This window comes from Mytilus galloprovincialis, chromosome 2, assembly GCF_965363235.1.
Source record: "Mytilus galloprovincialis chromosome 2, xbMytGall1.hap1.1, whole genome shotgun sequence".
In the NCBI taxonomy this organism is placed as follows: Eukaryota; Metazoa; Mollusca; class Bivalvia; order Mytilida; family Mytilidae; genus Mytilus; species Mytilus galloprovincialis.
In genome coordinates this window covers 68,151,911-68,176,886 of record NC_134839.1, presented here as the reverse complement: position 1 = coordinate 68,176,886, position 24,976 = coordinate 68,151,911, and the positions used below count along the sequence as shown (strand labels likewise).

Sequence of the window (24,976 nt, the reverse complement as noted above, 5' to 3'; positions counted from 1 at the left end):
AAAAAACGAAAGCGAAAACGCGAAATGAATTTCTCGATTTCGCGTTTTTTGCTTTCTCGATTTCCCGATTTCTCAATTTCTCGATTTTTCTTTCTCGATTTCCCGATTCCCGATTTCCCAATTTCTCAATTTCTCGATTTTGCTTTCTCGATTTCTCGATTTCCCGATTTCGCGTTGGAAAAGTGAGAGGAGAAAACGCGAAAACACGAAAAGGGGAAATGGCCGCATCCGGCCACCATAGTATAAGGATCTCTAGTTTGCAAGTTAGAAGTTGTGTGAAAAGAATAATTTATGTTAAACATTGCTTCTAGCTGGTGTATGTTCGTTTTTCAAATGTATGTGTGTTTACTGGAAGCTCAATTCAAGGCAAAAGCAAATTAGAAACAGGCTAGGCATTGTTACTTTTTTTAAAAAGAGGATAACAAAAGAGTACGGTCAAAAACTGAAAACGTGGGACAACATAAGAAGTCGTAGAGAACATGAATTATTTATTAGTTGGTTATTGGCTCGTAACTAGCTCGAGGTAACTAGCTTTCGGTGAGTGTAAGTACTCTTAGGTCGATTATTCATGTCTTTTGTCACTTTGTTTGTGTGTTTTTTTTTCTCTCACTCCGTGGCAATCTGATGAGTCAAGCCATGCGTTTGCAACAGACTTTTTCAGTGTGTTCTTATGGTGTACTGTTACACAACTGTCCAAGGTTTGGAGGAGTTGTTCGCTCACAAACATGTTTAATCTCGCCACATTGTATATATGTGATTGTCCCAAGTCAGGAGCCTGTACTTCAGTGGTAGTCGTCGGTTGTTGTCTGTTTTTACGTGTTTTTGTGTTGTCATTTAATTGGATTGTTTTTATTTCAAATTTTGTCAGGTTGGGGACTTTTCTTGCTGACTACATATGATGGATTTTGCTTATTGTTGAATGTCTTACGGTGAGCTATACCTGCTTAGATCTGCTTTTAAAATCGACGTCGTTTTGGATTCAGCTGGATATTTGTCCCATGGGCAACCACATTACATCTCCTTATTTCAAAAAGACAAAAACAAGTAGGCAATCAACCATACAGATATGAATGCATGCCAACAAAGCGTAGGGTAGGGTAAAATCTTACTACTGACTATACCTAGCATAATTATACTGCTCTGCATATATACCCACAAAAGGATACATACATTGAACCTATTTTACTATAAATTGTTTCCATTGTATGGTGTACGATGAATGAAAAAACGCTCGAAAACACTAAGCTAAATCCGAATTGTTGCAACAGCAGCAAAACATATGTTCCAGTTTTGATATGAATAACTTGTTAATAACGTTTACACAACCCGGGGAGAATAAACATGAAACAAAAGCTTGATTGTCTTATTCATGCAGGTGTCATCGCCTACTAAACCAGATCGATTATGACATTTTCGCCCTTCTGGTGTTTATAAAGCCCCTTATTAAATATGCTTCATCATTCACTGCATGCATGAAGCAAGGTTAGTTCTCTGAAGGTGCACATGTTTAATACTTCGTTTTACTTACTTTTGGTAGGAATTTGAGACGATATATATAGCAGATAATCGATTTTCAAAAAAAGATATTAAGATAAGTTGATACACCGCACTTAGCTTTCCTTTTTTACGATGATGAATTCCTTGTAAAGGGTCATGAACAAATCTTTACCTTGCGAATACCACAACAGATTCCAATAACAAATACTCGAACGATTATATTAAAATGCCGGACTTTTTCATTGACATCATTAAGTTTGGTTGATTGATATTTTAGCGACAGTTGGTTTTCAAATGGGTACTAATATGTGCACCGCTTCTGGTCGACTTGTTTTTGCACGCAAACGAAGCATAATTCATACAGATTCTTAACGACAAAAAGAAAAAATAAGGAACTTGCAAAATTCTTTAGTTTCACTTTCAGATATATTGATGATGATCACTCATTTGATTCACAAATTGCAATGAGTCCTGACATCTAATATATCTTAGAAAACTTGAGATAAAGGATACTACAAAAAATAGATTATCTGTTTCATACCATGAAGCTGGGCTTCTAAAAGGAATTATCAACAACAAAATATCTAACCACCAGGCTTTGAAAGTTTAGCTGAAATGTGTGCTTCCAAAATGTTTAATCTAATTACATGTATAATAATAAAACTCAGTTGTATGTGCATGAACTTGAATAATTTTTTGAATGGCTGTGAAATAAAAACTTGGACAATTTTGGATAACACAAAAACTAATATAATTTTCACAGAAATATAAATCTGTAGAACCTTTTTTTTTTTTTTTTTTTTTATTCCCGAGGCCATTTTACACCAATTTCAAGTTTACATACAACATTTTGGAAGCAAACTTTACAAACAATTGAGATTGACCATTTTGTAACATGTCATATTTCATATATTGATTGGTCTTAATGAATGGTATTTTGGAATATCAACGATTTTCTCTCTCCAAGCCGATTTGTGTTAAAAAGTAGTTTTAGTAAAACAATAGTATACGACTCTCTAAAACCAAAATGCAGTGACGATATGCCACCCAACTCTGAGCCACGGTGACTCAAACGTCACTACTATACCTATATGAAAGAAATTCAAAATGTAATCTGAAAAATTATATTAAAAACTAGAATGATTTAATGTGAAAGAACTTTTTAATTATAGTCCAGTTAATGGCTCGTTCACACGAATATTTAATTCGAATTAAATTCGAATTGATTGCGAATCGAATTCGCTTATCGAGTTCACACACCCTTCTTTTTTCATTCGAATTGATCTTATTCGCATTAGAAATACGCTTTTGTTAATACGAATTTAAAAAAAGTTAACGTCGATTTAGAAATATGTACGCTTTTGTTAATACGAATTAAAAGTGAACGTCGATTGGACAGTAAAGTGAATTTGAAGCGCATTGCAATTCGAATTAGAATTGGCGTTAGGACGAATTCGAATTAGTTAATGCGAATCGAATTCGAATTACGTGTGAACTCAGCATAGTTTTACACTCCTCGTTCAACCAAGGATTTTTATTGTAAAATGTACGCGTCTTTGGTAAGTCGATGCTTGAAGTCCATCAACAAATATTACATACCAGTAGTAATTCAGGATAATCGCAATATATGAATACATAAATATATATACCTTGCGTACACATTGGAAACATTAGTAAGCCTTTTTTTTTATGTAACTCTAAAATTTCGTGAGCCTAGCGCGGATCTAAGCCACGACCTCCCACAGCCGATGCCAGCAGTTAGTATGCTACAAGGAGACACCTCAATTACACGCCTTTGATAAATTGTGCTACGAAGAGACACCCCGAAGACACATCTGATAAATTAAGTGATTGTGTATGACGGTAGTTTCTCATAGGTTAAAACCGTTTAATTTTTAATGACACGTTTGCGATTTTCGAGCCACCGCAACCATATCATATCTTGTGTTTTCTTAGTCATAAGTGCTAAAGTTGTCCTAGAGTGTCAAAATAAAATAAAATTCCTTGATTTTTGCGTTTTTCTTAAATTTAGATTGCACATGACTATAGAATGTATTCACTTTCAAAGACCTTTTTTTGCTAAAACACAATCTCCCATAAAGACAGCACTTCAATAAACTGTCGAAACTTGTGATATAATCCCAAATTATGTTTGTAATTTTCTCGACATACATTTATATACTTTTACTTTACAATGCGCGCAATTATAAGTAATCTGAAGAAATTTATTATGTAGTAGAAACAGGGCAGTAATCGAGATGCTTTACAAGAAAAACGATACTTCACGGTGTCTGCAAATCATACAGAAAGGGTCAAAGTTCGATAAAGATCTCGCAGACTGTAGTGTTTTATCTTTTTTCTCAGCTACCTAATTCCTCGCTTACTCTCTCTGTTACAGAAAACTGTTGCAGTTAGAGAGCTACGTCATCAAAAAATTTTAAACGTGTCAAGTAGTCTGCAATTCAAACCTTCCGCCATTTTGAGGCACTACTGCTAGCTCGCTCCTGCTTTTTTTAAACAGGGGAAGAGAGTCGGTAGTCGCTTAAAAGCGGCAGAAAGCAGGAACGGACACTGGACAAGCCTTTCACAGGCTTTACGCTGAATGGAAAGATCCTGAAATGATTTAAGACGAAGAAAAAGGCAAAAGTTTTATTCCTGAAAATCATATGACAGGGATTGTGTCCAGGACTATGCGAAAACCTTTACATTCATATAGTTTTTCCGCTTCCAATTTCTTAAAGCGGAGTTCATTGATATTATCGCCAAACATGGAACTAGTTTTTATTTCAATTCTTTGTATAATTCCATCGGTTTTAGGAGCTGTTGTACCGTTTCCATCTGGTAAGTTTTCGTGCATACTTTATTTTGCATTTCTTTCTTTTGGTGACAACTTTTTTTAAAAACTTTTACGTTTTCCGTTTGTGTTAATGGCGTCATATAGTATTTCATGAAATTGATTATGCAAATTATGAAAGTTGTATATACTCAAGTTCTTTTTATTAGTTACTGTATTGCCCATTTTTTGCGTCGTTCTAAGTATTGCCTTTAAAACATTCATTTATATAAGACTGGAATGCTACCCAAAGAAAAAACTGTAACAAAGAAAAAAAAAACCAACACCTTTAATATTTAGCGCAATTTATTCCATCACAGCCAACTCAAGCCAAACAGCCTGCCTCATTTTCGTCTTATGTTTTTGCCGTTATAATAAAAAGTTATCTCAGACAAACGTACATTTTGTTCGGTGATAGGTTAAAAAAAACACAAAAAAAAACTATATATCTTAAAGCTATCCCTGAAAACTTAGCATGTGGAGTGCCAATAACCAGCAGTACAATGACCTCGTTACAAAACATTTTTCTTTAAACACTGAATGTGTATTATCTGGTCAATCTCCTAGGTCAATCAATGTAACTGAAGATCGACTCTAAGAGAAAAGCTGAAAAAAAATGTTGTGTGTGCCACGTATGCTTACATCATGAGAGAAATCTTATAAAATGATATATAAAATATAAGTGTGAAGTTTAAAACATATATGTGCACAGCATGCGTGGAAACATGTGAAGCATAGGATGTCTCGCCTAGTTTATTATAACATAAATTGATTTACGAGTGCTTGCGTTTGTTCACACAGTTGAACTGCTTATACAGCACTTTTGGAAATGTAACGTGGTATCAATTAACTTGTGAAACATTTGTTCACTAGTAGATACATCAAATTCAACAGACAGTGGCAAATTGTACATTTTTAGAATTTTGTGGTTTTTGCAGAAGTCACGATAGTTGTGATTAATAACCACAATTACATAACATAATTTTTAGATCAAAGTGGAGTCAGTACCCGGCATGTTTTAAAATGATGTGTACAATTTGATGAGCTTTTACAGAAACAGTTTAGATGAATGACATCAATAAAAGCACAGTTCATTTGTAACTTTAATTTTTTTTTTCATTGGGATTTTGTCTAATGGATATCCACCATAACTTCTGGTCCCATATCAGGAAACTGCTTAAGGGCTTTTAGAATTGGGAATATTTTTTAAAATATAGAAAAACATTTTCCTTTTTTTCAGGACAGTAACTTGTAATAACATATATCATGGGATCTCTATAGAATTGTACCACAAGGTTTCAAACCTGAAAAGGAAGAGTGGGCTTGATTTTTTTGGGGTTGTCATGATTATTACCAAAACAGTTTAGGCAAAACGGGCTAGATATACGTTGTATAAAGTGTTAATTTTTGAACCAGTTTCAATGTGGTCTAATCCAAAGTCTTGTCGACTGAAACAAACTGTGTCATTAGATTTTGGATTTTGGGCGTTGATTTTGAAATGGTCCGTATTAAGGTCCCAAGGGTATAAGATTAAACTTTGTTTAATTTTATAAAAAAAAATGAATTATTGTGATTCTTTCATATGCCGTGTTATTGGATTTTTTTAAAATGAGTGGTCCATTTTCAAATTGATCCACATTTAGGTCCAAATGGTTCAAAATTAAACTTTCCCTGATATTAAAATAACAATATTTTTTTCGGGATGTAATTTTGGGACTGGTTTATGATTCTATAGTAAGGTCCAAAGGGTCCAACACTAAACTAAGTAGGATTTATACGAAATCTGAGTTCAAATGGTTCTTTAATACCAGTAGGATAAATCTTAACTAAAATTTAGATTTCCGATGTTGGGCCTATTTTCATAATGACTCAAATCGGGGTCCAAAATTAAACTTTGTTTGATTTCAACACGAATTAAATATATGGGGTTATTTGATATGCTGACGGGCCAAGTGAGCTTTTCTTATCACTTGGCGTCCGTCGTCTGTCGTCGTTAACTTTTACAAAAAATTTCTCTGAACCTACTGGGCCAAAGTTAACTAAACTTGGCCACAATTATAATTGGGGTATCTAGTTTAAAAAATGTGTCCAATGACCCGGCCAACCAACCAAGATGGCCGCCATGGCTAAAAATAGAACATAGGGGTTAAATGCAGATTTTTGCTTATATCTTTGTAATCAAAGCAAAAAAATTAAAAACACGAAAGGGATCTCACGTCAATAAATATGAACAATTCATCAAAGTTTATGCACATTTTTTTAAAAACGTTTTTAAATTAATGTCCGACATGTTGAAAACGGAAGTCTAGCGGACAGACGGACAGCGGTATACCATAATACGTCCGTCTGTTCGTCCGTCCGTCTGTCCCACTCCAGGTTAAAGTTTTTGGTCAAGGTAGTTTTTGATGAAGTTGAAGTCCAATCGACTTCAAACTTAGTACACATGTTCCCTATGATATGATCTTTATAATTTTAATGCCAAATTAGAGTTTTTACCCCAATTTCACGGTCCACTGAACATGGAAAATGATAGTGCGAGTGGGGCATTCGTGTACTGAGGACACATTCTTGTTCAATTTATGAATGAGGAATGATATAATTTTGGATACTTTTGTATTTCCGTAGCGGAGGGGGCATTACGTTTTACCCTTTGTTTCCCATTCTCTTATTTTTCCTCAACTAAATGTTTTGAAACTTATACACAATTTTTTTGTTGAAAACACTAACCACAGATCAAGTTTGAATTTTGGTAGTGCTAGTTTACTTTTCTATAATTCACCTTTCTAGTGTAATGCCCCTTTAAAAATTAATTTTTCGTTTCCATTCTCTAACTTAAGTTTGCCTCAACCAAATGTTATATACAATGCTTATTACCACGAAATATAGATCAAGTATTAATTTTGGAGTTGTCATTTTTACTGTTCTGGAGTTGTGTCCCTTTACACATTGAAAAATTGCTGACGATTTTTCGTTTCCGTTCTCTAACGTAGGTTTGCCTCAACCAAATTTCATGAAACTTATACACAATACTTATTACCACAAAATACAGATCAAGTACAAATTTGGGTAGCGTCACTTTTACCAATCTTCATTAATGTCTCTTTATAACTTTTTATGCCTTTATAATATGATATGTAAAAGGGGGCCCGGGCCATTGGCGGATTTAGGGGGGGTAGTGGTTGGAACCCGCCTTTTTGGGGGGCTGATCAATGCATTTGAATGGGGACATGTGGTTGGAACCCCCTTTTTAAAATGACTGGATCCGCCCCTGCGGCCACGGCTGTGTCCCATCATGGACACATTCCCCTCCCGATTTCTTTCTTTATAACAATACTGGCATTGTTAGCGGCGGATTGAACATTACATCACGTTATTTTTAAAATTGTGATGAACATTTTTTTTAATATATCCAAATCGCCATATGTACATTGGAAAAAATATTATACCGTGACTGAAGAACTGCCATGCATAGATTTGTGATTTGTTTAACGTTTGTAATGTCATTATTTATCTAAGATGATATCTGGCATCCTTTAAACAAACCTGAATATTATTGAAGAGATCAGTATTTGAGTGTCACGGTGAGTGTTGTCAAACCGGATTTTCACGATTAGCCGTAACCGACTTTCTTGTTAGAAAATAGATTTCCGGTTTTAACCGTGCGTCTCGTACTGAAAATTACGAAAGTGACATGTGTGTGGGAAATGATTGCACTTCTACTTCAAATACATATTAATTAATGCACTAAGCTTTAAAACTATAATCCCTGATGCCCTCGTAAGGGTCGGTATATACATAAAGCTTTTGAAAGGGCCTTCACCATCATTACCCTATAAAATCGGTTTCACAAAAAATTTGAAATATCCGTTCAACATGTTCAAGATGTCCTTTCTATTTAGAACAGCTTGGTAGGATATTTTTTCACCAAGATATTTAGGAAACATCCAAAGACAAAATCAAAACAGAACTGTAAATGATTTTTCTCGTGTATTTCAGTCTGCACCAAAAACTTTTTCAACTACTAGTCCGAAGAATAATATTCTGACATTTTTCTTATTAGTCCAAACAAAGTTTTGAAAAAACTTACTAGTCTGAAAGAAATTTTACCAGTCTGGGGCATCGGACTAGTTGCTAACCGTGCAGACTGGTATTTTCGTTGATCCTGCGACAAAAAATTCAAGACATAGCAATTCCACAATGTGTCTTCGTCGTCACCACCCACAAATATTCACTCTGGGGTTAAAGTTTTTGAAATTTTAATAATCATATCATGGATTTGATTTTCTACCAAAGCAGACCTTCCAACTATCCCGATGTTGGCGACATATTTATGGCAACTTAATGTCATTAACAACACTAAGCTAATCAAGGATAACAACAGTTGTCATAAATTAATGAGTTGTTACATGTAATCGTCCTTTCTGATGAGTCACAACTATCCTCAAATTCAATTAATTTGTAAACAGAATGGGTCGGACTGCATTTCAATTTTAACCAATTTATTATACAATCACAATTTGCAATGTTTTTTCATACATGTAACAATATAGTCATAAACTGAAAGACAAATACTGTAATGACATAAATGAACTCATTAGAAAGTAGGGTTTATTGTGAAATCCATTAAAATTTTTGAAATCAGACGTGTTTCTGTCCAGTTCTGAATTAAGGTTCATGTTGACCCTTTTGCTAAAATTGCTGTTTTATCACCTCAAAATTTACTCTGACTGAGTACAGACAAACCTGTGCATCTGGAAAAGTTTGTAGGCATAGCATCAAATAGACAACAACCTAAACATAGAACAGATAAAAAATGAAGGCCACAAATAGTTCTTCAATGCAGTGAGAATATCTTGCACTGGGAGGGAAGCTGCAACTGACTCCTAATCAATAATGCATACTAGTTCAGGGAAATGGACGTCACACTAAATTTTGAAACATATAAATTTACCAAAATAATAAAACACACAAGACAAACAAAGGCTAGAAGTTCCTGAATTGGGACCAATGCATAAATGCAGCCTGGTTAATCACCTATTGCAGGTAACATGAGAAACAAAGCAATTGACAATGATAAACATAAATTAGTAAAGAACTGCTATCAGTTTAATACTGACATGCCAGCTCCAGAGTCATGCAGACATCAAGTAAACTGATCAAAAGATAATGAAAATCAAGCATAATCCCTCCCGTTAGCTATGAAGTACATGTATCATGTCATCATAAACACAACTCTTATCACACCAACAACTGTTTTTAGAGTAAATGTGTTTATTTCAGTTGCAAAGATCAATATTAATTCCAAAAAATACATCTGTAATGACTTGACAATGGTATGGTAAATATATCTGATTCTCCCTACTTAAGAATAAGTATGTTTTTAAAAGGTTTGGTTAGCTTTTGAGGAGAATGATGACATTTTTGTGCTTTCTAAAGTATACTTTCATGTAAATTGGTACTGGTGACTCCACATGTTTCTTCCCATACTTACACATTAATTATCATATTTACATTCTAATTAGAGTACTTACATGCTAATTATAGTGTACTTATACTTACTTATTAATAAGTATACTTATAAGCTAAGAAGCATACTTACATCATGTACTTGCAAATGAGTCTATTTACAAGTTAATTAGTATACTTGTAATACTACTAACATGCCTTAGATCATTCATTACAGCAGAATGACTTGAGTGTGTAGGTAAAGGTAATATATTTGGCAAGCTTGCATATTACCGGTAGCTGAACCGTGAGATCATTATAGGTTAGGACCATTAGGTATACTTACCTCCTTTCAGAGAAGTCTAGTCCTACAAACTGATAGATTGGCTATCTGTGGGACTAGTCAGTCTGTCTACTCTCAAATGAGGGCAGTACATGTATACCTAACCTAATAATTACTTCATTGTTCAGCTAGCAAGCTAGCTAACCAAAGATGTAACATTTACCTAAACATACAAGTCATTTAGCTGTAAAACTGATTACAATTCAGCTTTTGTGCCTAATTCATGAGTTATGGTTCTTGAAAGATTGAAAAATGGAGTTTCCAGTCATGTCCATGCATTTACGCATGAACTGTTCTACCTAAGCTTCCCAAATTTTAATATGTTGTTACTGATGACAAAATGGAGGTCAAGTTCAATAATGACGATTTTGACTTTTACCGTTCAGGAGTTATGGTTCTTGAAAGATTGAAAAATGGTGTTTCCAGTCAAGTCTGTGCATTTACGCATGAACTGTTTTACCAAAGCTTCCCAAATTTTAATATGTTGTTACTGATGACAAAATAGATGTCAAGTTCAATAATGACGATTTTGAATTTTACCGTTCAGGAGTTATGGTTCTTGAAAGATAGAAAAATGGTGTTTCCAGTCGTGTCCGTGCATTTTCTCATGAACCATTCAACCAAAGCTTTTGAAATTTTTATATGTTGTTACTGATGGCAAACTAGAGGTCAAGTTCAATAATGACGATTTTGACTTTTACCGTTCAGGAGTTATGGTTCTTGAAAGATTGTGAAATGGCGTTTCCATTCACATTGTTGCATTTACTCATTCAATCTAAGCTTTTCAAATTTTAAGATGTTGATACTGATGACAAAATGGAGGTCAAATTTGATATTGACGATTTTCACTTTCACCATTCATCAGTAATGGTTCTTGTGATATTGCCAGGACACAAATAAATATTAATAAATCCGGTTTGCTGTCGTTGTTACAGCCTCTTGTTAACAAATTACTTCCCTTTGTCAATTGTAGACTGGTTCAATGCCAAACACAATTGCTGAATTGGCTTTTAATTTCGCATAGCATGCAAAGTTAAGAGGGATAAATCAGGGTTTTTTACAATTTTTTAGTGAAAAATAACTTCTGTTATCAAAAGTATTCACCTTATCAACAGATTAAAAGATTTGAAACATTAGTACAGACAAATTTGTACTTTCCGCTAGCTCTACATTGGCCAGAGATGGGTCCGATTACTTTCAATGTAATTGATTAAATTACAATTACTTTGTCATTTGTACGATTAAATTAAATTAATGATTACATCATTTCTAAAAGTGTCTGATTAAATTAATGATTACATTTGCAAAGTAATCATGATTACATCTGATTACAATGAATTTAAAAAAAAATACATTTTGTATGATGTGAATGAAGAAACGTTTAATATAACTATAGCATTTTTAGCTCACCTGGCCTAAAAGGCCATGTGAGCTTTTCTCATCACTTGGCGTCCGTCGTCGTCGTCGACGTCGTCGTCGTCGACGTCGTCGTCGTCGTTAACAATTTTTCAAACATCTTCTCCTCTGAAACTACTGAATGGATTTGAATGAAACTTAACATGATTGTTCCTTAGTATATCCTGCACAAAATGTGCGCTTCGATTTTTGATCCGTCAAAAAACATGGCCGCCGTTACTTAAAATAGAACATAGGGGTCAAATGCAGTTTTTGGCTTATATCTCAAAAACGAAAGCATTTAGAGCAAATCTGACATGGGGTAAAAATATTCATTAGGTCAAGATCTATCAGCCCTGAAATTTTCAGATGAATCAAACAAACCATTGTTGGGTTGCTGCCACTTAATTGGTAATTTTAAGGAAATTTTGCAGTTTTTGGTCATTATCTTGAATATTATTATAGATAAAGATAAACTGTAAACAGCAAAAAAGATCAGCAAAGTAAGATCTACAAATAAGTTAATATGACCAAAATTGTCAATTGACCCCTTAAGGGGTTATTGTCCTTTAATGACAATTTTTCACAATTTGTTCATCATATTTGCTAACTTTAAAAAATCTTCTCCTCTGAAACTACTGAATGGATTTGGTTAAAACTTAGCATGGTTGTTTCTTAGATTATCCTGCACAAAGTGTGTGCTTTGATTTTTGATCCGTCAAAAAACATGGCCGCCGTTACTTAAAATAGAACATAGGGGTCAAATGCAGTTTTTGGCTTATATCTCAAAAACGAAAGCATTTAGAGCAAATCTGACATGGAGTAAAAATGTTCATTAGGTCAATATCTATCAGCCCTGAAAATTTCAGATGAATCAAACATCCAATTGTTGGGTTGCTGCCACTTAATTGGTAATTTTAAGGAAATTTTGCAGATTTTGGTCATTATCTTGAATATTATTATAGATAAAGATAAACTGTAAACAGCAAAAAAGATCAGCAAAGTAAGATCTACAAATAAGTTAATATGACCAAAATTGTCAATTGACCCCTTAAGGGGTTATTGTCCTTTAATGACAATTTTTCACAATTTGTTCATCATATTTGCTAACTTTAAAAAATCTTCTCCTCTGAAACTACTGAATGGATTTGGTTAAAACTTAGCATGGTTGTTCCTTAGATTATCCTGCACAAAGTGTGTGCTTTGATTTTTGATCCGTCAAAAAACATGGCCGCCGTTACTTAAAATAGAACATAGGGGTCAAATGCAGTTTTTGGCTTATATCTCAAAAACGAAAGCATTAAGAGCAAATCTGACAAGGAGTAAAAATGTTCATTAGGTCAATATCTATCAGCCCTGAAATTTTCAGATGAATCAAACATCCAATTGTTGGGTTGCTGCCACTTAATTGGTAATTTTAAGGAAATTTTGCAGTTTTTGGTCATTATCTTGAATATTATTATAGATAAAGATAAACTGTAAACAGCAAATATGATCAGCAAAGTAAGATCTACAAATAAGTCAATTTGACCAAAATTGTCAATTGACCTCTTTAGGAGTTATTGCCCTTTAAAGACTTTTTTCACAATTTGTTCATCATGTTGACTTACTTTAAAAAATCTTCTCTTATGAAACTGCTGTATCAATTTCAGCCAAACTTAGGCTAAATGAGTTTCAGAGTTTCAGAGTTTCAGAGTATCTAGTATAAATTTTATATTTCATTTCCTTGTATGTCAAGAAACATAGCTCCTATGGCTAAAATAGAACATAGGAGAAAATGATTTTTTTTTGCTTTTGAAGAAAATAGGACGATTCAAAGAACATTTAAATAAATTGAAAAGCTCAAATAATCATTGATGAGAGATTAAACCAAAAAAATTCAGGTGAGCGATTCAGGCTCTTGAGAGCCTCTTGTTTAGAAAGTATTTTGTTTGCTATATTATAAAATGATAACTTAAAACTTCATCTATTTAATTAACCACAAAAGTTCACTTCACTCATCCATGAACATTGTGTCACTGGTTATGACCCATTGCACTTTATCATCATTGATCTCTGAATTATTTTGACTTCAAATGAATATAGCTTTATAAAAAGAGTTTGCTGTTTGTCTTCTGACCTATTCTAGACTTTAATTTATATTTGTTTCAAGGTGCAGTTTAGGGACGTTAAAACATGGATGAAATAAAGTTACCAGTTTAATCAAATTGTAAACAAAATACAAGTACTAAAAATCATTGCATTTTACATGTCCAGTCCAAATACATACAAATAAAAATTTGCTAATTTTTAACAAGATATTTGTCCCACTTTTAAATTAATTTTGTGCTAATTAGATAAATGATCACATGTCTGATTTATCTTTTACCATATATATTGTCCTACAGCTATACTCAATTGGTAATTGCAACAAAAACAAACCTTAATTGGTTTCCTACCTGTCAATTCAAAGTTGACAAAAATCACAACATTAACAAAAGATTATAATTAAGGGTTAAAGAAAACTATTACTTGAATATAACAGTTATTATCAAATATATATGTAAATTTTTAAATTGTGAATATATGTACAATATCTTTTACTTAGGCCATTGATGACTTTTCAATACTGTAACAGTTATCTTTTACTGAAGTATACAAACCAATTATCATGCTTTATAAAAAAAAAAGTAAACCAAACTATCTTAACATGTTAAATATTATTAGTAATTAAATAAGAATAACAAAAAGGTTCATTATTCGTAAATATAGCTCAACATGCAGACTTTTAATACGTTCAGGTATTTCACATCCAATTTTTTATGGTTATATTCTTTATTAGGCACAAAGGTGTCAGTATTCACCTCAGAAACTTACAAAACCTTTGAATAGACTTATTAAGAAGGGATATAATTACGATACTGTTGTCAAGTCATTAAAGATTGCATATTTTGGCGTTAATATTGAGTCATTGATAAGGTCTTTGCATCGGAACTAAACACATTTATTCTAAAAACAGTTGTTGGCATGACACGGGTTATGTTCTTCTCATATATGTTATGATGGTATGATACTAAACCCCTAACGGGAAGGATTGTGCCTGATGTTCATATGATGAAATCATAATCTTTCAGTCAGTTTAGTTGAAGTCTGGAGCTGGCGTGTCAGTTAACTGCTAGTAGTCTGTTGTTATTTATGTATTATTGTCATTTTGTTTATTTTCTTTGGTTACATCTTCTGACATCAGACTCGGATTTCTCTTGAACTGAATTTTAATGTGCGAATTGTTATGCGTTTACTTTACTACATTGGTTAGAGGTATAGGGGGAGGGTTGAGATCTCACAAACATGTTTAACCCCGCCGCATTTTTGCGCCTGTCCCAAGTCAGGAGCCTCTGGCCTTTGTTAGTCTTGTATTATTTTAATTTTAGTTTCTTGTGTACAATTTTGAAATTAGTATGGCGTTCATTATCACTGGACTAGTATATATTTGTTTAGGGGCCAGCTGAAGGACGCCTCCGGGTGCGGGAATTTCTCGCTACATTGAAGACCTGTTGGTGACCCTCTGCTGTTGTTTTTTATTTGGGCGGGTTGTTGTCTCTTTGACACATTCCCCATTTCCATTCTCAATTTTATTTATTGACCATAAACACAGTTTAAGATTTTTTTCATTGTAATCAGAATGTAATCATAAAGTAATCAGGATTACAGGGTATTTTGAAAAGTAATTAATTAAATTAAATTACATGTAATCAGATTTTTGGCTGATTAATGATTACAATGATTACTTGAAAAATTGTAATCAATTACAGCTGATTAACGATTACAATTACAATTACCCCAAGTCTGACATTGGCAATAGAAAATGTATGTCCTTTCTATGTGAGACAATAAAAAGTGTTCTTTAATTACAGGGTCAATTACTGGAATTGACAAACAGACTATTCAATTGAGAAAACTAATGGCCTACTAATTTATAACATTCTTTTTTAAGAAAACAAATTTACTGACATGAACCAACAACTTCTGAAACACATGCTCCTGACTTTGGACAGGCAGATAAAGTACGTGGTTTCCTTAATAAACATGTCTGTGAGTGCTCAACCTTCCCCTAATGTGGGACAGTGGCATTATAGCACAACATAAGGACAAACTTTGAAATTCTGTTGTAATTGGCTTAACTCATCAGATTGAAACAAAGCAGAAAGTTTAGAACTTGACAGTATCAGCTATTAAATAATTTGAGAAATTTATTATTTTTAAAGTGTATAATATTTTTTTTCCTTTTGTTCCAGGTGCAACAGATTTATTAAAGGTAGCTAATATAGAAACAAAAATATCAGGAACCCAAGATGGCATGTGTCCAGGGAGAGATGTGGCTTACCCCCTTACAGGAAGTGAAGAGCTCAACTTTCAGCTACAAGATGCATTTCCAGGTATAACTCAACATGATTGTTGGTATTAATTAATATTAAAAAGTTTTTTTGTAGATTTTTTTGATTGATTGATTGATTGGTTGATTAATTGATTTATTGACTGTTTGATTGATTGGTTGGTTGGTTAGTTGATTGATTGGTTATACTCTCCTCATCATGAATATAAAAATAATGAAAAAAGTTATTTGCTTTTGCTGCTATCATGTTTCTAAACCCGATTTTGTAATTTGTGTAAAATATTAAAAGGTATAAGAGGTGTCCTTTTGATATTTTTATTTTTAAATAGGGTTTGTCATGAATGTAACAAAAATCTTGAATGAATATATCAATGTTGTTTCGCCTTGACAGAGTCAAAAAGCGAGACATAGGTATGCTGATTCCAGTGTTGGTGGGGTCGGCAGCGGGGTCAACAATTGTATTAGTTCATAATTAGGACTAGTTAATGGTGAACCACTTGTGGTAGTTCAATGATATATGGTATGCAGTTGTATTAGCATTAGCACATCTTATTTCACTTATGGCTAGGAGATGATTTGGCCCTGCCCCATCAGTCAAGGTATATTGACCTTGAAACTTTTGCTTAGTTTACATGTATTAGTTTGTGATTACGTCAGTTCAAGGGGAACCATTAGTGGTAGGCCAATGTTAATTGATATGCAGTTGTATAAGGATTAGCACATCTCATTTCCCTGGAGAATATTTGGCCCTGCCCCCATGGTCTACTGGCTTTAATACTTTGGCTTAGTTTGCATGCATGAATTAGTTTGTGATAAGTTCAGTGTAACTGTAAGGTGAACCCTTAATGATGAGTCAATGATATTTGGTATGCAGTTGTACATGTATAAGCATTGGCACATCTCATTTTCATGGATACTTTTAAGAGAGAATGTACCGTCAGTCATGGTTCATTGACTTTGAATATTTGCATAACTTACATGTTTAAGTTTTACTGTTGCATTATTAAAATTACAAAAAGTCTTGACATTTCTCTGTGTTATAATATTTTATTTCTTGTACAGTTCCCCTTTATATAACCTGTATTTACTAGTTTTATTCAGAACCCTATTTTTTCTAGAAAATATTTTGTTTGAACAATTTTTGTCAAATTGAATTTGAAATGTTATACTTAAAGCTATCCTTTATAAAGATTTAAGAAATCTATTGCATATTTATTTAAATTTCTTTCTATCTTGAGAAAAAATTCCTGAATGAATAATCTGCTGTAAATTGTTCAGGCTTAAGGATTACATTGAACCACAAGTACATTTGATTTGGTTCAAAATTTGGATAGGTTATTATTATGAATAAAAGGTACAACAACAAAATCCAAAGAAAGGCTACCGTACTGTACTGAGGATGGGTAGGACCATAGTATTCATCAGTAAATTGGCATCTTGTGACAGACTTGAACCATTCTAGATTTTCTATGAAAAGTCATTAACCTTTACCAAAAATCTTATCCACACCTGGAATAAATTTTGCAGAAGGTAAATTGGTCTTAAACTGATATATTGAATCTTAAAGAAGAAAACCAGATGCCCTATATTGTACTACATGTAACTAAACATGATTGTTTAATGAAACGTAGAAGTGCAGTGATTCTAAATCTGTTTTTTATCAGGTTTAGATTAATGTAAAGATAATTTTACTTGTATTGGGGATAATTTCATTAAATTATATCCATATTTTAATTACAGAGGGTATTCCAGAAACATTCACAATCATCTCCACATTTAAGCAGGGAAAAATTGACCCTGCTGATGGGAAGAAAAAATTGAAAATTCCCTTGCTGACCATCTATAACCAAGAAGAGGTTAGGGAAATCCTTAGCGTGTATGTTGGTTCACGAACAACGTTTCTCTATAGTGACAACACAATCAAAAATGACAGGCCAGCTAGATTCAACTTTAACACTAATGATGATAGGTGAGAAATTGTTTTTTTGGCCATAGGTATAAATCAACCCATCTCACATTTATTTAAACACCACAATATATCAATGATTAATCATAACTATATGTGACAACGGATTATACACATATTCTTTTGTTGTCATTTGTATAATTTTTCAAAACATGTCAAAATTAACACTAGACTCTAACACTAATGTGTTAAGTTCAAATGATAATATTTTGCAACACAGATGCCAAGGGTGCACTCTTACTGAAGTTTACTTCATTTACATTCTAGAGTTATGCCCCTTTAAAACTTGGAAGTGCAATTTTTACATTTCTGCAATCTTACTTCAGTTTTGCTTATCCAAATATTATTAGACTCACACACAACGCTAAGATCCACAACATGCAGACAAATTTCGAATTTGGACAGCTATTCATTCTTCCTAGTACACCAAGAATTACTGATTTTTAATAATAATTAAAAGTCATCGTGAAGACGAATGAATTAAGTTTCGGTCAGGTCCTTTGCTTGTTCAAAATTCAAAATTTCATTAATTATTTTTTATACAAAAGTCCTAATTGTTTACATCCAAGTGGTTTGACATTAGACATTTTTATTAAGCTAATATATGTGTATGTAAAGTTTATATTAAACAATTCTTTGAAAGTTAATGCATTATTTCATACTTAGTTTGACTAATTGACTCTGCAGTTAAAATATTTTATGACTACGCCCAACAAAGTGATGGAAGTCCACCCTAGAATTATATAATCTTGATCTTCATTATTCATTTTTATACGCCCGTCGTCTTTTAGACGGGACGTATTATGGTATACCGTTGTCCGTCCGTCCGTCTGTCCGTCGTCCACACTTCGGACAATAACTCAAAAACACTTTCTCCAATTTCCATGAAACTTAAGTGAATTGTTTATATCTATTGACGTAAGCTCCCTTTCGTTTTTTTTTAATTTCAGCTTTTAAGTTTTGGATTTATGGGGCTTTATTCATAAAAAAGGCGGGATTTTCAACACTTCGGACAATAACTCAAAAAGGCTTTCACCAATGTCCACGAAACTTTGGTGAATTGTTTATATCTATTGATGTAAGCTCCCTTTTAATTTTTATAAATTTCAGATTTTAAGTTTTGGATTTATGGGACTTTATTCATAAAAAAAGTGGGATTTTCAACACTTCGGACAATAACTCAAAAAGGCTTTCACCAATGTCCATGAAACTTTGGTGAATTGTTTATATCTATTGATGTAAGCTCCCTTTCAATTTTTATAAATTTCAAATTTTAAGTTTTGGATTTATGGGGCTTTATTCATAAAAAAAAAGTGGGATTTTCAACACTTCAGACAATAACTCAAAAAGGCTTTCACCAATGTCCATGAAACTTTGGTGAATTATTTATTTCTATTGATGTAAGCTCCCTTTCAATTTTTATAAATTTCAGATTTTACATTTACGTGTTATGAATTTTTATGCTTAAAAAAGGGGGGATTTTCCAATTTTGGGACAATAACTAACACTTTCACAAAATTTTATGCAACTTTGATAAATTGTTTATATCTATTGACATAAGCTCCCTTTCCATTTTTATAAATTTTAGATTTTACGTTTTCTAAAGTAATGAATTTTTATACTTAAAAAAGGGGGATTTTATGAAACTTTGGTGAATATATTAATGTAACATCCCTTTTGATTTGTATATATATTTCTAGTTGATCATATAAATTCATTTAAAGCATAAAAGACAAGTTAAAAGAGCAACGGGCGTATCATGCGCTAAAGCGCAGCCCTTTATTAAAGGTTGAATTTATGAGACAAGTGCACAGATTATAATGCAAATTTACCATATTTTTCATTTGCATTATTGTTTGAATAGAAATTCACATGGGCCACACTTTCTGTCAAAATTCTGCATCATTTAAAGATTACTGTCAACCTTTAATGGTTATCCAAATTAAGGATTGCTACAACTTTGTTATTGCTATTTTGTGTTCTTATCCCCTATATTTACATGATAAATCTTTTTTTTGTGATAATTTTTCATATCATGCTACTCTCTTGATATTGAAAATTATTATCAGAAACTAAGGAGGCATGCAGAGTTTCCTCTGGGTCAATAATTTTTTTCGCCATCTCTTTCGCCAAATCCATATATTTTTCGCCACTTTATTATTTTTTTCGCCAATTAACATAAATATATTTTTCGTTTTAAATTTACCTTTTTTTCTACCCCCCCCCCCCCTATCCCTTAAATAAGATGATTTTGTCCCATTTTGTAGACATGATTATTCTCTCAAACTTATTTTAGAGTCTACATTGTGAGAAATGAACACTAAACTTTTACTATAAAACAACAGATTTTATTTTAACTTAAAAGGGGGAACAAAATCATTGTATTTAAAAAAACTTTTCTAAATGAGGAGGCCACTACACTTTAGTAATAAAGAAGATATAAGTCCTGGAATATAACAAAATTCATGGACATGTTTTGATCATTTAATACCAGTCTAGTTCGTTGGGAAAGTTACTTTAAAAGAAAAATACTGATGTGCCCTTTGTACTAAGAAGCGGTTTTAAAACAAAACAAAAGCTTAAATCACATGAAATTGATCCCTTTTTCATGTGTAGTCATTACATTGAAGGGTTACTCTCATTCGAAGGGTTGTTCCAAACCTTTTGGATATATTTCTTCATAACGACAGTTTTCTTTTCTTGACTATCGTAAATGAAAAAGTTGAGACATAAAACTATGCTTGAAACACGTGTGTCACTCAAACGACTTTAAAAGTAGTCTCCCTAATCCTAAATCAGAGACTTTCTTGCTTTTGAATATTTTTCGTCACAACTACAGCTTTCTTTTCTAAACTATCTTTAAAAGGAGAGGAGACGTCAAAAGTTTGCTTCCAACACCTGCGTTGCAAAGTAGTGAATAAATCCTTTATGTGACATTTACCGGAAGCCATTTAACCATATCATTTTGTCAAACAATTCAATCAACACCTTTATTAATTAGTCCTTTGATGTAGATAGCTATGAAATGCAATCAGCTGATTATTGATATTCTGTCAAAATCTTAACGAAGTCAAGGTGAATTCCGAGTATTGTCTGATCAGGTAAAGTCCGAGAAAATCGAAAAAAGTAAATAAACAAGATGGAGGAAAATAAATCGTTACATATATTTCTTTCGCCAAACTCTTTCGCAAATGACAAATTTTTATCGCCACAATTATTATTTTTTCGCAAATTGCGAAAATGGCGACCGCCAGCGGAAACCCTGGAGGCATATGACATTGTCAATATTAATATCAATGATATCATAGACAAATTAGCAATAATCAGATCAATGGTCTTTCAAACTCAATATTGTCTCAGATGAGATTGAAGCTGAGAAACACCCTCTTGTTTGAAGCACCACCCATATCTATAAATATTATAATTTTTATCTAGTTAATTATCCATTTATTTTGTATATTTCAGTTGGCACCGAGTTGCTATAGTAGTACAAGGTCAGGAAATTACAGCTTGGTTAGATTGTGATGCTCAATCGCCAAAGAATCTGAAACGAGACATTCCAGCACAAATGAGCAGAGAAGGACTTGTTCTTATTGGCAGGGATTTTCAAGAATCAACCTTATTTAATGTGAGTTACAATGTATTTATATTCTAGACCATGCTAGTCAACGATAGGTTTTGTCCCTCAACCATGACCTACTCCTTTCATATCATTAATTGTTTAATAACTAAAAAATAAGGTTCAGAGTCTCACCCCTGTACCATTTACCTTTTTTAAAAATTGTCATTAATACAAAAGACCTTTACAGTACACCATAGAGGTAGATTTTGTCCTTGGGAATAGTGCCCACCGCTAAATGTAAAACTGTATGAATATATCACAATCTGTTTAGATCCTATTCACTAAACTATTTTGTATTCTGAGACCTTTTAAGTACACCATAGCTTTTGTCATGTGTGGGTACTAGAGGTCATACTGTACTTCTCATATCAACAATTGTGAAATATATTTAAAACAGTTTATATTCAAACTTATTTACCTTCTATATATTATAATGACATAACCGTTACTAAAATGTCTTTACTTTTTGTGTCATTTTCTACCTCAGATAACCTTAGCAAAAGAAAACCTTAGCTGTATATGGCAAAAGTTTTAGGAACTTTTTGTCCTCAATGCTCTTCAGTTTCGTACTTTTTTGGCCTTTTTAACTTTTTCGAATCGAGCGTCATTGATGAGTCTTTTATAGACGAAACTCCCATCTGCCGCAAATACATAATTTCAATCCTGGTATCTATGATGATTTTATTTGCACAAGTATTTTTAAGTCAACAAAGTATTGTCATACACATTTGAAATTCCTAAGTCCACTAAGATATATATATTAAAAAAAGATAACACCAAATGAGAGAATATTTAGTTTCTAAAGGTGATTGTAAAAAGGTTAAAATTAAAAAGGGGATTTACTTTTTTTAAATAAAATTACCAAATACTTAGTTGAATAGCCCATCCCATCAATTTAAAAAATTGCAGAAATTGTTTCATATGCCAGAAAATTGAAACAGGTTTATGTCTAGATCCTAGATATGAATCAAAGGTCCTTAATCCTTATACATTTGATCTTGCTATTGGTTTATAGGGATTAATCCAAGATCTAGCAGTACTACCAGGAGATCATGGTATGAAACATTGTATAGAGTTCTGTCCTGAATGTATGGCGGGTCCAGGTAATGGCGTTAAGTCTGAGCAGCCTCCACTCCCCGTCTATACTGAAGATGGTGGTATGTATGTTATGGGTGGTGACAAACTTGGAGGTGGAATGCCCTTACTTGGTAAAGATGGCGCTGCACTTCAAATGGTAGGTAAAGATGGAGCTGGCATTCAAATGGTTGGAAAAGATGGAGCTGGACTTCAAATGGTTGATAAAAATGGACAAGGACTTGCTTTGACAGAGAATGAAACTTTTGTGCCATATTCTCCATTACCAGGGGGTGATAAAAATGGAGGCATGTATGTTGATGGTGGATTAGGAATGCCAGTTGGAGGTGGTGATAAAAAGACTGGAGGGCAATTTGTTGTTGGAGATAAGGTTTACGATAAAGAAGGATATATAGTTGGAAAAGATGGCAGTCTGGTAAATTTGTTTTCTATATATTGTACATTTAAATTACATTCAAATAAAATTAATTATCCATAAACCAGTGATTGAAGCAAGTCTATTGATTGTGTGTAATGTACACTAAATTAAACCTAAACCAAAACGTATATCAGTTTTATGTGTCTGAATATCACACATCACAGTTATGATTACTAGTCCTTAACTTCTTGTGGAGTTATGACCTAAACTTATTTCAACAAAATATTTTTTTCATACACATTTGCCTTTGTATGTAATGAAATTCTTAGCTGTTATTTAATAGTATATAATTGTAATGTTTAATTTTGTTAAGCTGTTCATGTAATTGCTATACATTGTTTGTACCCTGTATTTTTCAGCTAGTAGAATATGATGCAGCTGCCGGAGTGTCCTATGCTTACAGATATGTAAGTTCACTTTTGATCACATATGTTTTCATCTCCATATGTTTGGGACAATTTGAGAGTTAAGACCTCTTGCCACTATCAAACTTTAACTTAACAATAAAGTGACAATGATCAGAGAAAAATTTTACAGACTTTAGTGGAATCTCATCTCATCCATCTTTTCTTGACACTTGGATTGAACTTAATGAGAATAAGCCAATTAGAATTGTGTTTAAAAATGATACAATAAGGACATTTATTTGAGTGACACTGTTGAGTATTAAATTTTTATTCTTTTAACCAGAAAAATGTTAAGGATTAATGCAATAATGCTAACTGGCATATATTAGTTAATTTCCCTTTTTTCTTTATTTTCTGGTTCATTGATTCAAATTAGTTACCATACATATATAATATTTCAGGGCCCACCTGGACCACCAGGCCCAAGAGGACCAGCTGGACCACAAGGTCCAAAAGGAGATTCAGTAAGTTTAGTACTACACTGTATTACAGAAACAAAATTTAAAAAAATAAGATTTCAATTAAAAATAAAGCATGACTAACTGTTCAACTTTGGGTCATATGTGACTCCTCCTTTCAGTGCAAGCATACAAGACAAAAATTCTCACATAGGCTTTCTTGGGGATGTTTTTTTTCAAAATGGAAATAACTGATCCAGTAATAAAAAATTCAATCTTGTATAGCAATTGAACTGTTATTATGAACAATTTTAAATACTACCAGATTGAAAGTAAAAATATTTTTTTGGGTTAATACAATGTACTATACAATGTACTTTCATTTTGCAGGGATATTCTGGCAGGGATGGAGTACCGGGATCCGCTGGTCTACCAGGAGCCCCAGGCCATGTTTTTGTCATTCCTGTAAGTTAGTTATTGTTGACATTTATTTATTTTATCAGTCAAATTTGTGCTCAAAGTGATGGTATAATCAATCTTGGATTGAAGGTTTCCGTATTTAAATACAAGCTAATCATAAATTATGAATGATTCTAGTTTCATCTAAGGTCTTAGTTTTGCTTATGTTATGGCAACATCTTACCTGGCTAATGTAATGATGGTGCTACTGCTTATTGTTATGGCAACATCTTACCTGGCAAATATAATGATGGTCTGTATTCAAATCCCCTATTAAGATAATATTGATTTGCTCAATTTTATTCTAAATTAAATTAATGAACATGTATAATATAAGCTACATGGGCGTATGACATTTGCGCCGATTTTTAAAATTTTGATTTTTTCATTTGCGCCGATTTCATTTTTTCATTTGCGCCGATTAATATTTGCTCCTAATTAGATTTACAGGTAAGTTAATACTTGTACATATACTATACCCTGCAGGTATATTGGTAAAATCTGTTTATAAACAAAGGTTTTAGTTAATTTTGATTCATATTGTTCTGAACTTTGCTGTAATTGATGGACATATTGCACACTGCAACGATCCTAGGAGTCAATTTTTTTAACCATCGACGGCCATACACATAAGTACGTTAATAGCAAGACAAAGAAAAGATGGATTTCGTTATTGACAATTACAACAAATATAGAAAAGACGAAATCACAAGAAAGGAATATATT

The 24,976-nt window shown here is 32.9% G+C and overlaps 1 protein-coding gene across 1 annotated transcript in view; it reads left to right on the top strand.

Moving 5' to 3' along the window:
• The first annotated feature begins 3,904 nt into the window (after nucleotides 1-3,904).
• The window catches only part of LOC143064209 (uncharacterized), an 82,489-nt gene continuing 61,417 nt past the window's right edge, over nucleotides 3,905-24,976 (top strand). The window contains exons 1-8 of the mRNA XM_076236861.1: nucleotides 3,905-4,338; nucleotides 15,788-15,928; nucleotides 17,626-17,854; nucleotides 21,317-21,479; nucleotides 22,489-22,983; nucleotides 23,346-23,393; nucleotides 23,795-23,857; nucleotides 24,182-24,256. Of these exons, the coding sequence (XP_076092976.1) occupies nucleotides 4,164-4,338; nucleotides 15,788-15,928; nucleotides 17,626-17,854; nucleotides 21,317-21,479; nucleotides 22,489-22,983; nucleotides 23,346-23,393; nucleotides 23,795-23,857; nucleotides 24,182-24,256 (1,389 nt within the window). The 5' untranslated portion in view covers nucleotides 3,905-4,163. The remainder of the gene's footprint in view (nucleotides 4,339-15,787; nucleotides 15,929-17,625; nucleotides 17,855-21,316; nucleotides 21,480-22,488; nucleotides 22,984-23,345; nucleotides 23,394-23,794; nucleotides 23,858-24,181; nucleotides 24,257-24,976) is intronic.